Source organism: Dipodomys merriami, unplaced genomic scaffold (genome assembly GCF_024711535.1).
Source record: "Dipodomys merriami isolate MVZ:Mamm:240054 unplaced genomic scaffold, mDipMer1.0.p SCAF_22, whole genome shotgun sequence".
In the NCBI taxonomy this organism is placed as follows: domain Eukaryota; kingdom Metazoa; phylum Chordata; class Mammalia; order Rodentia; family Heteromyidae; genus Dipodomys; species Dipodomys merriami.
The window spans coordinates 9,763,089-9,778,670 of record NW_027203604.1 but is presented as its reverse complement, the minus strand read 5'-3'; the positions used below and the strand labels follow the sequence as shown (position 1 = coordinate 9,778,670).

At 40.5% G+C, this 15,582-nt stretch overlaps 1 protein-coding gene across 4 annotated transcripts in view; it reads right to left on the bottom strand.

Moving 5' to 3' along the window:
• Positions 1-2,369: 2,369 nt before the first annotated feature.
• Positions 2,370-15,582, bottom strand: part of Ptpdc1 (protein tyrosine phosphatase domain containing 1) — a 71,562-nt gene continuing 58,349 nt past the window's right edge. For all 4 annotated transcript variants that reach the window (XM_070033315.1, XM_070033317.1, XM_070033316.1 and 1 more), the window contains 4 exons: positions 14,098-15,332; positions 10,793-10,978; positions 6,383-6,493; positions 2,370-3,025 (listed from right to left, as the gene is read on the bottom strand). In XM_070033315.1, the coding sequence (XP_069889416.1) occupies positions 2,906-3,025; positions 6,383-6,493; positions 10,793-10,978; positions 14,098-15,332 (1,652 nt within the window). In that variant the 3' untranslated portion in view covers positions 2,370-2,905. The remainder of the gene's footprint in view (positions 3,026-6,382; positions 6,494-10,792; positions 10,979-14,097; positions 15,333-15,582) is intronic.

Below are 15,582 nucleotides of genomic sequence, written 5' to 3'. Positions count from 1 at the left end.
TTAATGTAGTTATAATGTACTATGTAATTTTTTTTTGTTTCTTTGTATGTTCTTCCCCCATGGTATAACCCCTGTTGTCATTGTATTTGATTCCGGTGTCCTGCATCTGGTATATACATTTTTCTAATTTGGGGAGGGGAAGGGAAATAACAAAATGCTAAAATAAGGATACAGGATGACCACTGTAACAACGAGATGTACAAGACACTATGTTGAAACGAACTTTACAACTTTGGGGGGAAGGGAGGAGTTGGGGAGGTGGGGAGGAAAGGGATGGTAGGGGAAAAACCAAGGAGGGGGTAACAATGCTTGATAGGAAATGGAGGCTCATTACCTTGCTCATGTAACTGTAACCCTTCTGTACAGTATCTTCACAATAAAAAGTATATATTAAAAAAGAGCCTGTAGGTGGCAGCATAAGTGGAATGGAGGTACAGTGGGGGAGTCTATCTGATTTGGCATCTTTTATCATACAAATATGAACAATCCCATCTTCCTCACAGGTCAAGAGGACTAAGTAAGGTAATACATGTTCTTAACATGTGTGTGCTTTCAATCTTCTGACTTAAGTCAACATTAGCAACCTAAAAACTTCTCTCAATCCTCATGGCTACAAAGAATCCCTCACTCAACTACAGGAAGGTAGGAATCCTGTACATGTGGAGATCTTTCCCAATCATTCTTCTTAAAATTCACCTTACATCCTTGGTCACTGTTAACCAGTGGGAGATATTGAGACTACCTTGAGCTTGGCTAGCTGATTATTTAGCTTCCATCTGTCCATCAGGATAATCTAAAGGCAAATATTGTCTCTGTCAGTAGGATGTACACAGACACCCAAGAACATTAAGGCAAAGACATAATATTCTTAAACTGTTTTTTTGAATAGTAAAAAAAAGGAAGAAAGAAAGAGAGAAAAAAAAGAAATACTAGACTCAGGTTATAGATTGTTCTTTTAATTTTTATTCCAATAAATACAATGCTTGCATACAGCCTGGTCACATTTTTTCAGGCTGCTGTACTTGCATTTTTAGATGTATGGTGCCATGATCACACGTGACTTTTATAATTTGAAACAAATGTTGAAGATACAGGCATATAGCTGGCTTTTTTGGCAGAAAGGAAAGGAAAGAAAAGGAAAGGCAAGGCAAGGAAAGAAGCCAATCAAAAGCTCCATAGTATCACTTATCCCCAAGGCCAACAAAGGTAAAGACAAACATTTTATTTTTTTGGTAACAATCCTACATTTTATAATTTATCTTGGAATAAAATGCAATTGTTTCTCCTTTCCCAAGCAGGCACTTGAATGAGATATTCTGGGAATGGGAAGTGGTCCCACTAACATCCACTGTGTGTGATTTTCCAAGAAAATACAAAGTGTGGAAGAAAACTGAATTTAGTGGTTACTTTTAGAGTCAGTGAGGCTAATCAGAACTAAAATACTTTTTGATATGATATTGCTCAAATTCATGTAGACATTGGAGAAATTTCACTTATTCTAAATTGGTCTTATTTCCTCTGAAAATTTTCTCTTGAAAATCAAGTAGTTGCTTCCTTGGTTTGAATTGGTCTAATAATAACACCTTTATTGAGAAAACTATTATCTTCTCTATGGCTTAGCCTCTGCTACATGCACATATTAATTTAGTTTAAGTAAGAGTTATGGCTTTATTTGCTGATTGATAGGTTGACCCACAATGAAGAAGTTTAGGTGGTCACCTGTTTGCATCTGAAGCCAGGTAGGATGAATGTAACGTGGGGTCAAATTCAATTTTAAAATGTAATCTTTATAGCCAAAGAGCAGTGTAACACAGAAGCCTGAGGCAAGTGGGTGTATGAAATGGCTGATTTGCAGATGTGGGGCCTAAGCCAAGCTGCTTGTGCCAATACCCCATCAACACAGACTAGGGTCCTGCTCTGACTTGCTCTAGCTCTGAGCTGCTTCTACAGAGTAGCTATGGGGCCTGGAGATATTAGGGCCAACACGGGGCCCTCCCCCAGCTACTGTCCTTTCTGTGGAGTCCCTGGGAGGACAAAGGCGAGTCCTGCTCTTTAGCAACATCAAATACTGCCAGCTTCTGATCCTACTTTCTCTGTCAAGAGGTGGGTTGGCTTGGCAGCAACTCAAGGGAGTGGGAATAAGGCCTAGTATGTTGAGAATGGCTCTTGCCTCCTAAGACAGCCAAGGCTGAAGAGTTTGTCTGGAAGCCTGACAAAGAACAAGTCCACTTTCAATAAGGAAAAAAAAATCCCAACCACTCCTCAGTCAATCTATTAAAGTAAAACTAAATCATTCAGAACAATAATAACACTTTGAAATCCTCTGTCACTTTTATAAAAAGAAAAGAAAAAAAACATTTCAAACAGGGTTTAAAAAGTCCTTTAAAATGTATTAATAGCCATCTTAGTAATAAATATAAAACTGTGTAAGACACTTGGTGACTTTCTTCAGTCATATGTCCAGGGGATGGATAAGCAGTGAGGTTTTACTATTAAAATTATCTATTTGGTAAACACTCGAAGAGTTCTGTCAAGAAAATAATTGTTTTGGAAAGAAGAGCTACTTTTTCCCAAAATGTCAAAAAAAAAAAAAAAAACAAAAGAAGAAGGATGTAAACATCACATACGTAAAAAATGTTAATCCAACAATATTAATTCAGTCCAATAAATAAAAGGAAGTGGCACCAATTTCATGACAATTTTTCAAGACTAAGACATAGCACAGGGATATTTTAAAATAAATAATTACTCCAAAAAGGAATGGTCATCCTCAGCATAAGCTAACAGCACTGGAAATAAAAGCCAGGATAAAAGCAGCTCCACAAGCGTTAGCTTATTCACCTATGAACACAAAGGATATAGGAGTTGTAGGTCTGAAATATCCACCTCATGGAGAATGTCAGCTTCACAAGAGGCCAGGCTTAGGGCTGTCTTTTGCCATTTTTCTTTTTTCTTCCAACGTGTGCTTAAAGATTTTCTTCAGGGTGTTGTAAACTATTGGTCCGTTGTCAGAATCAAAATTAACCTGATGGCAAAGAAAATTACTCTTCACGACAGTGTGACAAGAATTTGAGTCTCTCTTTGAGCAGAAGTTAAAGAGTTTCCATTTACCCGAGGTTGCTACAGATGCACAGCCATCTTGACTGTCAGCATTCTGACAGTCCATATGTGAGTGGTCCATATGTTACCATCATGATCCTCTACTGGTAAGTATTATCACCCAAACTCCATACTTTACATAGGGCTTTCTCTGAGTTTTTTGTTTTTTTGTTTTTTGTTTGCCAGTCATGGTGCCTGAACTCTGGACCGGGGCACTGTCCCTCAGCTCTTCAGCTCAAGGCTAAGCGCTCTACCACTTGAGCCACAGCACCACTTCCAGCTTTTTCTGCTTATGTGGTGCTGAGGAATCAAACCCAGGGCCACTTGAGCCACAGCACCACTTCCAGCTTTTTCTGCTTATGTGGTGCTGAGGAATCAAACCCAGGGCCTCATGCATGCAAGGCAAGCACTCTACCACTCAGCCACCTTCCCAGCCTCTTTCTCTGAGTTTTCTACATATTTTTGGATTTTAATAAATACATAGTTATGGACTCAGTATTCTATTTCCAAACAGAGTAGTTTTTCTGTCTTCATCAGCTTATGTAATCTAGTTATCCATCTTTCCTTCGCTTCATGGGAAGCAACCATTTGCAATCCCCATATACCTAGGCATTTCCCCACTGTCCCTGCCCCAGAATTGCACATAAATAAAAGCCTGCAAGAGGAATCCTTTAAAAATAATTTTAATTACTCTTTGAGGAGGAAAAGAAATGCTGGGACAAAACCCTAAGCTGGCTGGGTACTGGTGGCTCACATCTGTAATCCTAGCTGCTCAGGAGGCTGAGATCTGAGGATCACGGTTCAAAGCCAGCCCAGGCAGGAAAGTCCATGAGACTCTTATCTCCAATAAACCACCAGAAAACTGGAAGTGGCACTGTGGCTTAAGTGGTAGAGCGCTAGCCTTGAGCTGAAGAGCTGAGGGACAACGCCCAGGCCCAGAGTTCAAGCCCCACAACTGACAAAAACAAAAAACAAAAGAAAAACTGTCAATCATGTCAATAAAAAACTTTGGAATGAAAACCCCAAGAGACCCAAAGTCCACTGTGGACCCAAGTCTAAAAACAGAGCCTGGCTTTCCACCAACACCTACATATCCCAATCTTATAGTTAATCTCTCTGAGCCTCAGTTTCCTCACTTATAAAACAGATACCATATTACCTGTGGCCTTTGGATTTTTATGAGAAAAACATTTATACCTATAAACATCTAATATGTTTTATATATCTAAAAACTTCAGGGAAAGTCAGATTCTTTTTCCTTGCTACCCAGGTTTACCATACTCTGGTGAGGAAATGACAGGTCAGAGAACCAAAGCAAACACCTATACACTCACTCTATCCCTATACTGAGGAAGAACCTGGACCTCACCCTAGTAGCTATTCCCCTCCTGTATTGCTCTTTCTCACATTACTTCTGACAAAGGGAAGGTTATTCCTTTCTCAGTTCCTACAAAGGGTCTGAGATATTAGCTCATTTACTTGCCAGTGTCACAGATAATGGAAGACAGGAGGCTCCTGAGTTTGAAATAAACTTTATTGCTCCTGGTGGTATGTTCTTTGTATTTTTGTTGGTTTCCTGGTCCCCTAAGTTCCATGTTATTGACTCAAGGTCCCAGGTGGAGACTATAGAACAGACATTTGGTATCAAAGCTATGGAACCCCAATCTTAGGAACTTAACCATGCCTTTTTTTGTTCAATGCTAGGATGGAGAAGAGGACCTCAAGTATGCTAGGTAAGCAGTCTACTCCTTAGCTATACCACCATCTCTAAAATCCTAGTGTCTTATAAGGGAGCTTCAAGTCAACATTTGCCCTGGAGATAAACACTATTACATAGGAAGGCATGAAAATGTGCTTTCTGCCCAGCAGTCAGAGCTGTCAGTGCCTCTTTCATCAGACTGTTCATGGATAGAAGACCCATAAACAGCTAGTCTCTAATATTTTGTTTTATTATGGTAACGGGGATCAATGCAAGGCCACACATGTACTAGGCAAGGAATCAACCCTGAGCTATATTCTTCTAATACATCTAAAGACAACAGACATTGTAAAGAATTTCTACTGCTTCTTAAGACCGGTACTAAAGATTTTCCCCAAACTCATTAATTTTGTCAGTCATGAGGCTTGAACTCAGGGTTCAGGCACTGTCCTTGAGCTTCTGTGCTCAAGGCTAGTGTTCTACCACTTTGAGCTACAGCTCTACATCTGGTTTTCTGATGGTTAATTGGAGATTTCCTACCTAGGATAGCTTTGAACTGAGATCCTCATATCTCAGCCTCCTGAATAGTTAGGATTACAGACGTGAGCCACCACCATCTGGCAATTTCATTAATTTTTTCTTTGCAAATATTCCTTATAAACATTAATAACAGCTTAAATTATTTACTTTCTAAGACACCAAAGCACACCCTTCTTTGGGAATGTAGGTAGCCCTTTTAGTCTGTGAAAATTCAGATGTAAAGGACCACATGATTCAGATTTGAGATCACTGTCTCCTGAAGCAGCAGAAAATAGAATGGAAAGGACGTGCACTTACTCAGGGCCATCAAAGCCAGAGGATCAAGGAAGCCTGCAATATGAATGTCACCCAGCAGAGTGGAAGGGAAGACTGGACAAATATTAAAAAGGAAAATCTCTATAGTGTATGAATCAGTACAAATAATAACTGCCATTCTCATCAGTGCTTATCACAGATGTCCTTCAAAAGCTGGGCTTTTGTATGATGATTTTTTTTATCATATATGATAATATAACAAGAAAATTCGGCAAAGGGTGAGAGGAACATTCTCTCTGGGCATGAATTGTTTTGTTTTGTTTTTTTCTGCAGCTAAGAAACACTGCTAGAAGCTGTGCACAGAAAGGAAATTTTTTTTAACCCATGTTTAAGATTTGCCAGCCAGGAGACAGTATTGAACTGTGTGTTTAGTCCTCAATAGATGGTTTCTTGTCCAAACCCAAGGTAGAACTGGCTAGACAAAACAACATTGTCTAACTCCTACCAGGCACGTGATTTAAAAATACTTAATTCAGCACTCAATTGTTTCTCTCTTCTCCTCTATAAAAACTCTTTGTTCCCATGTTTGCCTTGGAAAAACTCAGAGTTCAGCTTTTCCTAATATCATTGTGTGGAAACTCGGTAATTAGTTCTGAGAAATGCCAAAGACATTTCCATTACAGGAGACACAGTCCCAAGTTTTATTGTAGAGGAGGAAGGTGACCTCTGATTCCTGATTTATAAGGTGATTTGTGGCGGGGTGGGAGTGGGGGTTGTTGTTCAACATACCTTAGTGAAGGCTTTAATGGCATGAGCAAGGCAAGCTTCCTCTACCTCCACAGGGATTGTCTGCAGATTCACTATGCAGTGCAAAATGCAAAGGATCGTCTGGTGCTGTCCCTAATTGGGCAGAAATCAAAGGTGATTTGAAAAATGTCTCAAAAAATGAACTTAAATAACTATACAGTGAGCATTTGGTTCAATCTCAAAGACTTAAATAGCTACCAAGAGCTATACCAAGGGTTCACCGTTACGTGTTAATATAGTCTGGAAAACATTCAGGAGGTAAGATCTAAATTGGTTAGTTATTGAACAAAATAGAACTGAATCTGAAGATTAGTGTAGATGTTTCTCCTGCAGTGTACTGAATAGATTTTTTCCCCCTTCTTGCAGTTTCTAGATATAATTCTTTCAGTTTAGTTAGATGCCGACATATCATGGTGGTCTTTGTGCTGATCATCAGTCAGGTAATAGATGTTTGGTCCCTGTGTGCCCAGCCATCGCAGATGTTATGGGGGTGAGGTGCGCAGATGAAGAAAGAGATAGGCCAACCCCCAAGTAGTAATTCAAACTTAAGGAGGCATCTCCCAAGCTGATGGTGGAATAAAGGACTATCTCGATTCAGCAAAGGAAGAACTCTATCACCTTGATGTTATCCACCAAGACCACCAATTCTACCTGGAAATTTGTAAGTGCATAACTAGACATACAAAAAACCTCTAAGTACACATAATCATTATGGTGCCTATAAAAATAAACAATGTAAGCCACCTTAAATACTCTCTGCATAGGGTTGGGATGAATTTGGTAAAACAGGAAGCATGATGTGACAGAGAACCGGAGCACGTGCCCTACAATCAAGTCTGAATCCTTAAGTGACCCATGTCACAGCCTAGAGCAAGCTGTTTCCTTTTGCCTGTGTGTAGAGACTCTATTGCCAATCACTATCAGGGTGAACAGAAATGGAAATGGAAATGATTTCCTGAAGTGCTAGGGCCACAGCAGCCCAACAAAAGTAAATTCCGCCCCCCCCTTATCACCTACTCCTCTTTTATCTCTGTAATTTAGTTACTGAGAAAATATCCTAAGAGAATAACTCAAGATACAGAAACTCTTATCTTACAAAGGTATTTGCACAACTGGTGTGTTTCTGTGCTTGAGCAAGCATCCCTGGGTGTGTTTGGTACTGGTGTACAACTTAGGGGAGGGTATGTGCTGACTGTGTCTGTTCATGTGTGTGTGTGTGTGTGTGTGTGTGTGTGTGTGTGTGTGTGTGTGTGTGTGTGTGTGTGTGTGTGTGTGTGTGTGTGTGTGTGTGTGTGTGTGTGTGTGTATAGCAACAGGTTTTTATTGAAGACTTGGAAGCAGTGAGATGCACATACTATTGCAAAGGAGTAGCTCAAGGTTGATTATTCAATAGCATTGTTCCCTAAAATGAAAACAAAGCCTACTGTTAACCTAAAATTTTAGTGTCTTTATATGTTTAAAAATATCTACAATGAAAATGTTTCTCTTCCTACACCTGTTGTCCTATAATGTCCTCTAAAGGCAATCCTCATAACCAGTTTCTTACTTTACTCTGTACTCTTCTTCTCTATTTTGCATATATTTAAGATATATGTGTTTGTGTGCGTATGACATGAATCCTTTTTAAAAATATGAGTACATATTCCAATCTACTTCATAGTTTATATACAAATTTGCCCAAAGTAAATATGTATAAACAAATATCCAACAGTGAAAAAGTGGTTGTGACATAGCTCCATGTTAGAGGGCTATGCACCTATTATAGTCAATAGTTATGCAAAGCTTATAATGTTTGCAGAAAAATACAATTTTATACTCAGGCAAAAGTGAAGTATAAATTGACTAAGTTAAAACTATGTATTGATAAGGGCAAAAGAAAAGATTTTTAAATGTCTAATGTGACACTCCTAGGGTTTGGATTTTTTTTTTTTGAGGTATTCAGAGTTATACCTGTAAGGTCCACTCCTGGATGGCGAGCAGACAAAGTCTGCTCACAGCAAAGTCTCCACCCAGTACCTGCATTACCTAGGCAACTGGGACACCTGGAAGAGGTCACATCTGCATCCGCTGAGGTCACATCTGAATTTGATGTGGCCACTCCTTTCTCCGCCCATACCCTACATAAGGCCTAGCACAGGCCCAGATGCTTTCTGGCTGCTCTTTTCTAGCTCTCTCTGCTTTCTCTCTGCTCTAGCTCTTTCCTTTTTCCTCTCTTTCCCAGCTCTCTCTCATTCCTAGGCCTTTCCCAGCCACGTAGAGTGCCAACCTTGCCTGGTCCCAGCAGGTCTACTGAATAAACCTACCCCTTACCTGAATACCACGTGCATGCTGCTGTTCTTAACTCGGCTACCTCTTTTTTTTTTTTTTTTTTTTTTAATTTTTTTTATTGTAGAGATACTATACAGAGGGTTACAGTTACATGAGTGAGGTAATGAGTACACTTCCACTTCCTCTTGAACATTGTTACCCCCTCCATTGTTTCCCCCCTACCATCCCCTCCCTCCCTCCCTTCCCCAAGGTTCTTTTTTTTTTTTTTTTTTTTTTTTGATCGTGATTAAGTGATTACTTAATTTCCGGAAATTCACAGTATTGTGGAATAATGATGCTCATTTAAAGTCACAAGTTCATTCTAACTTTCCTGGAGCAAATTGTCTATCACAGTCTGTAATATATAACGGTGCTCATATGTTATATACCATATATGTGATCAGCAGCATGGGGATATTTAGTAGTGGTTCAACCAGATGAGTGGGAGTTCTTTGTTTCTTAAGTCCTGTTAGTTTTGTCATATCACCTAACATTTTGGATTCATCATCCACTTATCAGGGAGACCATGTACTGTTTGTCTCTTCGTTCTTGGCTTACCTCGCTCAACATGATTCCTTCTAGCTCCATCCATTTCCCTGCAAATGCCATTATTTTGTCATTTCTAATGGCTGCATAATATTCCATTGTGTATAGATACCACAATTTTTGGATCCATTCATCTGTGGTGGGGCATCTAGGTTGTTTCCATATCCTAGCTATTGCGAACAGTGCTGCAATAAACATGGAGGTGCACGTGTCCTTGTATGTTGGTTCCTGTTGTTCAGGGTAGATGCCTAGAAGTGGTATGACTGGGTCGTAAGGGAGGTCAATCTTTAGCTTTCTAAGGACCCTCCAGACTGCTTTCCAAAGTGGTTGTATGAGTGTACATTCCCACCAGCAGTGTAATAGCGTTCCTCGTTCTCCACATCCCCTCCAGCATTTGTCGTTGGCTGATTTGTGGATGTGGGACATTCTGACTGGGGTAAGGTGGTATCTCAGGGTTGTCTTTATTTGCATTTCCTTCACCACCAGGGATGATGAACATTTCGGCTACCTCTTTTTAAAAACCTAACAATACCCAGGGTTTCTCTCATGCTAGGCAAGTGCTCTACCATTGAGTAACTTCCCCAGCTCTTGGTTATTAATTAGTTAATTGATTTAGGTGCTATTGCATGGTCTTGCATGTGCTAGGCAGATGTTCTGCCATGTGAGACATTCCCCCCAGCCCTTTTTTATTTATTTTTCAAATACAGTCTCACATTTACGGTCTGGTTGGCTTAGACCACAGATCCCTACTTATATTTCCTGCATAGTGGGATGACAAGTGTATAGTGCCATGCTCAGATTTTATTGGTTGAGAGGGGTAATTTTTTTTTTTACTTAGGCTGACCTTGAATCTTGATCCCCTCAAACCGCTCCCCAAATAGCTAGGCTTATAGGTATTAGCCATACCTGGCTATCAGCCCTTGTTGGACTTGAACTTTCTGTTTAGCCTCAGCAGCTCGGAACTCCAGATCCTCCTGCCACTGCTTCCTGAATGCTGGCATTGTGCTACCATACCTAGGGGACCCCTTTTTATTTTGGTACATTCTAAATGTTTAGGCTGTGCATCAATTCCTGCCCCCACACTACTGCCCACGACACTGGGGATCAAACTACACAGTTCCATATACAACAGACAAATATCCCACCATTAAGCTACATCCCTATCTCCCTCAGTTTTTTCTCTTTTGGAAAAACTATTAAATTAGACTTAGGTATGAGATTCTGTATGAATTCTCCTTTTGTAATGATTTTTAAAAATAAGTAGCTGTACAAAGAGGTTTTGATTCTGTAAGTCAAGATATGAGTACAATGCTTCTTGATCAATGCCATCTCTTCCATCATTGTCCTCCATCTTTCCCCCCTCATCCTTATCCTCAGATAATATAGTTCAATTTTTATAAAATGTACACTGAATATAATGACTGCTTTTGCTCCTTCCTTCCTCCATTCGTGTGCCCCAGTAATAATTTTTTAAGTGTGTAAAACTTGTACTAAGATTAAACCCATTAACTGAATTATAGTGCCCAGCAGCACCTTTACCTTCTCTAGTAAGAACAGGGCTTCAGCAGCATCCGCTTGTCTATCAACCAACATGTCCACATCCTTTTTGGTTATTACAGGCTCTTTCAGCTGCTCCACCCAAGACCACATCAAACCACACAGGATGAAAGGGTCTCTCTCACCACGTATTTTTTCCCAAGCTCCATCACGGGAATTCAGTTCTTTCTAAATAGGAAGAAAATGGGAGACAGAAATGAAAGCAGGGAAAAGAGAGAGGGGTATAGACTCACCCTGGCTGTCCCTAAGAGCGAGGGTTCAAGTCCTGAGGTATGACTGGGGGTTGTCCATAAGAGAAGGGTTCAAGTTCTGAGGTATGACTAAGGAATCCCCAGTTCCTACTGGGGGCATGGGCCAACTCAGTCTCCCTTGTTGAAGCTCATGCCTGCTTCACATAGTGTTGGCTGGCTACTGAGAGTAGGGCTGCTCAGAAGGAAGCCCTGTACTCTGCTCAGAAACCACAGAAATGGCTCAAGAACAGTGAGTCTTCCTTCATAGGCTCCTGGCAAAAAGAAGTAGAATGGTGGATGGAAAAGTAAGAATAAGGGAACATTTAAGACCTGGGATCTCAGGGTAACTTTAGACTAAAACTTCAAAGCACACAAAAAGAAAAAATTGGGGAAGAACAATGAAAGAAGTAACATTGGTCAAGATGTATTGTACTTATAACCTGACTTAGGGAATTGAAACCTCTTTGTTCAACTACTTAATAAAAAAGAAAGAGTGCTTGAAAGTTGGTCGGTGTGGTGTAAGTATTTCTTTCAAATGTACTTTTAGAAATGACCCAATAACAAGCTCTGCACTCTGAAATCTGCTAAGGTCAAAGGAACTGGGAAGTCTTGCAGATACTCCAAATGCCTAGAGATAATTGAAGCGTGAAATTTTAAAGCTTCACCTCCCACAGGGCAAGGAAGAAGTGAGAGGAGAATTTTAATTACTTCCTGATGGCTTTAGATTTTAATCAAGCCTATTTTCATAATGGTAATAAACACTGTAATTGCTACCATTTATTTATTCACCCAGTCAATACGTGCAGCACACCCATGGTGAGGCAGACATTGTACAGGACTCTGACTTTTACAGTAACTGCAGGGAGGCCCCTCCAGTTTAGTTTAAGAGAAAGAAAAATCTTAGCTGGAAGCTCAAAGCTAGGAAGGGCTTCCACTCCGTCTGCCTTATTCCAGTAGCACTGGCCATGGCACAGAGAACCTCTACCATCTTATAAATAAACCACTACTTTTAGCTGTCTGTATTCCTTTCTATCCCACAGGTCATATATACAGCAAAGTGGCCTTTGGTCCAATTTTGTGCTTGTTAATGAGGACTTAAACTGGGCAGAATTGATACTACTCAAAACCCTGTGGGGGTGAACTGGCTTCTGTACCATGATGCTCTCTGATACAAGATACTGGGGGGTAGGGAAGGAAGGGAAAATGTTAAAACACATGAGCTGGACCGGGCTGTATACCAGCCATGTGACTTGAGCCAGTCACTTAACATCTGTGATCCTTAGTTTCTTATCTGTGACAGATAATTAATCCTTACTTATTAATCTTAATCCTAAAATGAATAAGAAATCATTAAATAGCATCATCATGGGAAGTAATATATGTGAGTGGGCATGTGTAGGCTCCAGTATCTCACAGGAGTAATAACTACTCAAATAGTGTTTGTTTCCCTTTTTCCCAGAATTCTACTTGCAAAAAAATTAATGAAAGGGCTAAAAGAAAATCTAGGAAGTGGGCTGGGAGTGTGGCTTAGTGGTACAGTGCTTGCCTAGCATGCATGAAGGCCTGAGTTCAATTCCTTGGTACCACATTAAAAAAATCAAATATAAAAATCTCTCTGTATTTCATCTTTATAATGACAATACATTTTAAAATCTAGGAAGTAAAAAAAATGTCAATCAAATAAGGAGTAAAGGGGAACTAGCTCAATTAAAACTTTGTGCCTCACTTCCAGAAAATATTGTACATGGTGCAGTAATCTTTCTCAAACCAAACCAGTACCTCATCAGCACAAGTGCAGCTCATGTGGGCACTTGACTAAGGGTGCACAGGTTGAACCAACAGTGCGGTTGCATTAAACACAAGAACTCTAGCTTGCTAACTTTTTTTCCCCAATCTTTTTGGTGGCAATGGAGTTGAACTTCCTAAACACTGGAGTTATGCCCTTAGTCCTTTTCACTTTAGTTCTTTCTCAGAGATGTCTTGATCTGCCTCCTGTATAGCTGGGATTACAGGCATAAGCCAACACACCAGGCCATTTGCTAACTCTTTTAACACATAATAATACACAGGAAATATATGCTGGCTGAATGGAAGACTTTTCAGTGGAGAATACAAGGTAAAGAAAACAATTATTTTAGGAAAAATACGTTTTTGTTAGTCAAAATAATTCAGATGAACTTCTACCAAAAGTTTTCTCCTTTTAATATACAGCAGGAAGTTAGTATGAAGCTCCAAATTATTTTTCGTGTTTCTTCAGCTGAAGAAATTTAACATACCTAGTGGAATATGGAAGAGTAGCTTTTAAGGTAATTCATAGTAGATGAAGGGCTGGCAAATTAAGATTTCACTGAGCCAGGATGCTCTATTCAACATCATGGTGGGGCAGTTTACCTGTTTCTGCTAATGAGGTCAGAAGGTCTGTCTTTTCTGTAGAATATGTGGTTTACTTAGGGAAAGAGAGTGGCTGACTTTAGAATTGTCTTCCCAGTAAAAGTATAACATACAAATAAGTTTAAGTAAAAGCCAAGAAATGGACTGCAGACTCCTCTTTTCAGATAAAGCTAGTGGCACCATGGAACCCTAAGCTCATTCCCATTTGTTTTCATATGGGGTGAGCAGGTCTGCAGGAGAGGAGACTGAGAAGCCAGGCCTGACTCAATATTTGTGCCAAAAAGCTTTGGGAAATCATTTCATTTGATTTATGTCTCTGAATGTCCTTGTGCCAGGCCTGGGGTTACTTCAGGACAGTTTGTGGTTGCCCCCACAAACCCAGAAGCCAAGATGGAAACTACCAACACTAATGCCATCGCACAACATTAATTATGGATCAAGCAGCATGCTAAGTGTTCTCTTGCACATAGACATTTAAATACAACTATACAATCACCCTGTGTCATTTTTACAACATCAGGCTCACATCATCATCGGTGAGAAACTTGAAATGTGAAAGTTATGTATGATGCAAACATATCTTCATGTTTCTATGACAAAGTTTAGAAAGATGTGTTACATTTTTGCTGACCCCCCCCATTACCTAATTAAATGAAATTTAAATACCTGCCACATTTCTATTTTCCTTTTCACTTCTTCTTTTTCTACAAAGTCATTTAAATTTGCCAGGGCTTTGGCTGCCAGGATTCTCCTTGCCTCGACACTCAATTCAGGTTGCAAGGCAGTGTGTGGCACTTGAGACAGACACTTGTTCTGGGTTTCATGTCCAAATGGGAACAGTCCCTTGGGACTGGAACCACAGTCTGGAGGGCTGGAAGGAGTCCTGTCCTCCTCCTTAACAGAGCGTAGGTCCCAACCACTGCCAGGTTCACACTGACAGTGAGCCACTAGATCCTTAGGGAGGTTTTCAAAGTTGAGTGTTATTGGTTCCCCAGGGTTATGAGAACATGATACACCCACAGAGAAGGTTCTACTCCGTTGTACTTCCTTTGCAGTGTCCTTCCTATGGAAAAGTTGTGAGCCATCATCCTTGAGGCCTTCTAAGCCTTCACACTTTGACTGATTCCAGAAAGAAAATGTACTGCGAACCAATGCTTCCTTATTTAAACCTAGCTCTGGAGATGGTGGGATGTAACAGTGGTCTATGGGCTTCTGTTGTGGGAGGCTGTGGGCCAGCAGGTCCTGGGCAGGCACTGTCCATGGAGTCTCCCCTTGCTCCAGGAGGGCCTCAGCCCTCTTTAGGTCTGAGTCGCTGTAGCTGAGCCGTCTTTTCAGATGAGACAGGGGCTGAAGGCACTCAATATTCCGCCTTTTCCAAAGGGGGTCGAACTCTTGCTCATTGGAAAGAATCACATCCTGATTCTCGAACTCTGTCGCCACTGTGGTGGGGTTGAATGGATCAGACGCATCACTGTTGTGTCTCAGTAACTCTTTATCCAGCCTCATGGTGACCATCTCAGACACAGTCTTTTCGATTTCAGCTGAGAGTTCTGGTCCTTCTGATGTGTCCTTCATCACCACTGGCCTGTTCTCAGCCAAGTCAAGCAGTAATTTGCACACTAGGTGGATGATTTTGGGCACGTGCTTCAGAAGTCGTGCTTCATAGCCATGAAGCAGATGACGCTGGCGAATCAAGTACTGGGCTAAGGTGACAGCATGTGCTTTGGGATCACAACAAGAGAAGATATTGCGGAGAGGAGCCAGAAACTGAGTAAATTCTCGAACACAGAGCAGCTGCCCTCTGGTTTGTATGGAATTGGGTCGCTTTGCCCGTACAAATATAATTGCTTGGTCGGCAGTCATTCTTGTTGCAAAGACTAAATAACATGCTATTAAGACACCTGAAAGGTGAAGAAGAGAAGATTGCTAATGAGAAAGGCTTATAGTTTCATTTAATTTCTGTATCATCAGTCTTTGATGATTTGAAAACCTGAATATATAAGGCACTATATAAACATAAGCACATTTGAAAGGCAATCGTAATGAAAAACTTTGTAACTTTTTATGCAGGCATTTTTTATTGTGCCCTCCTCCCCCCACTTACTGCAAAAAGTTATGTTAAGTTAGCATAGACCTGGGGAGCAGGGAAGG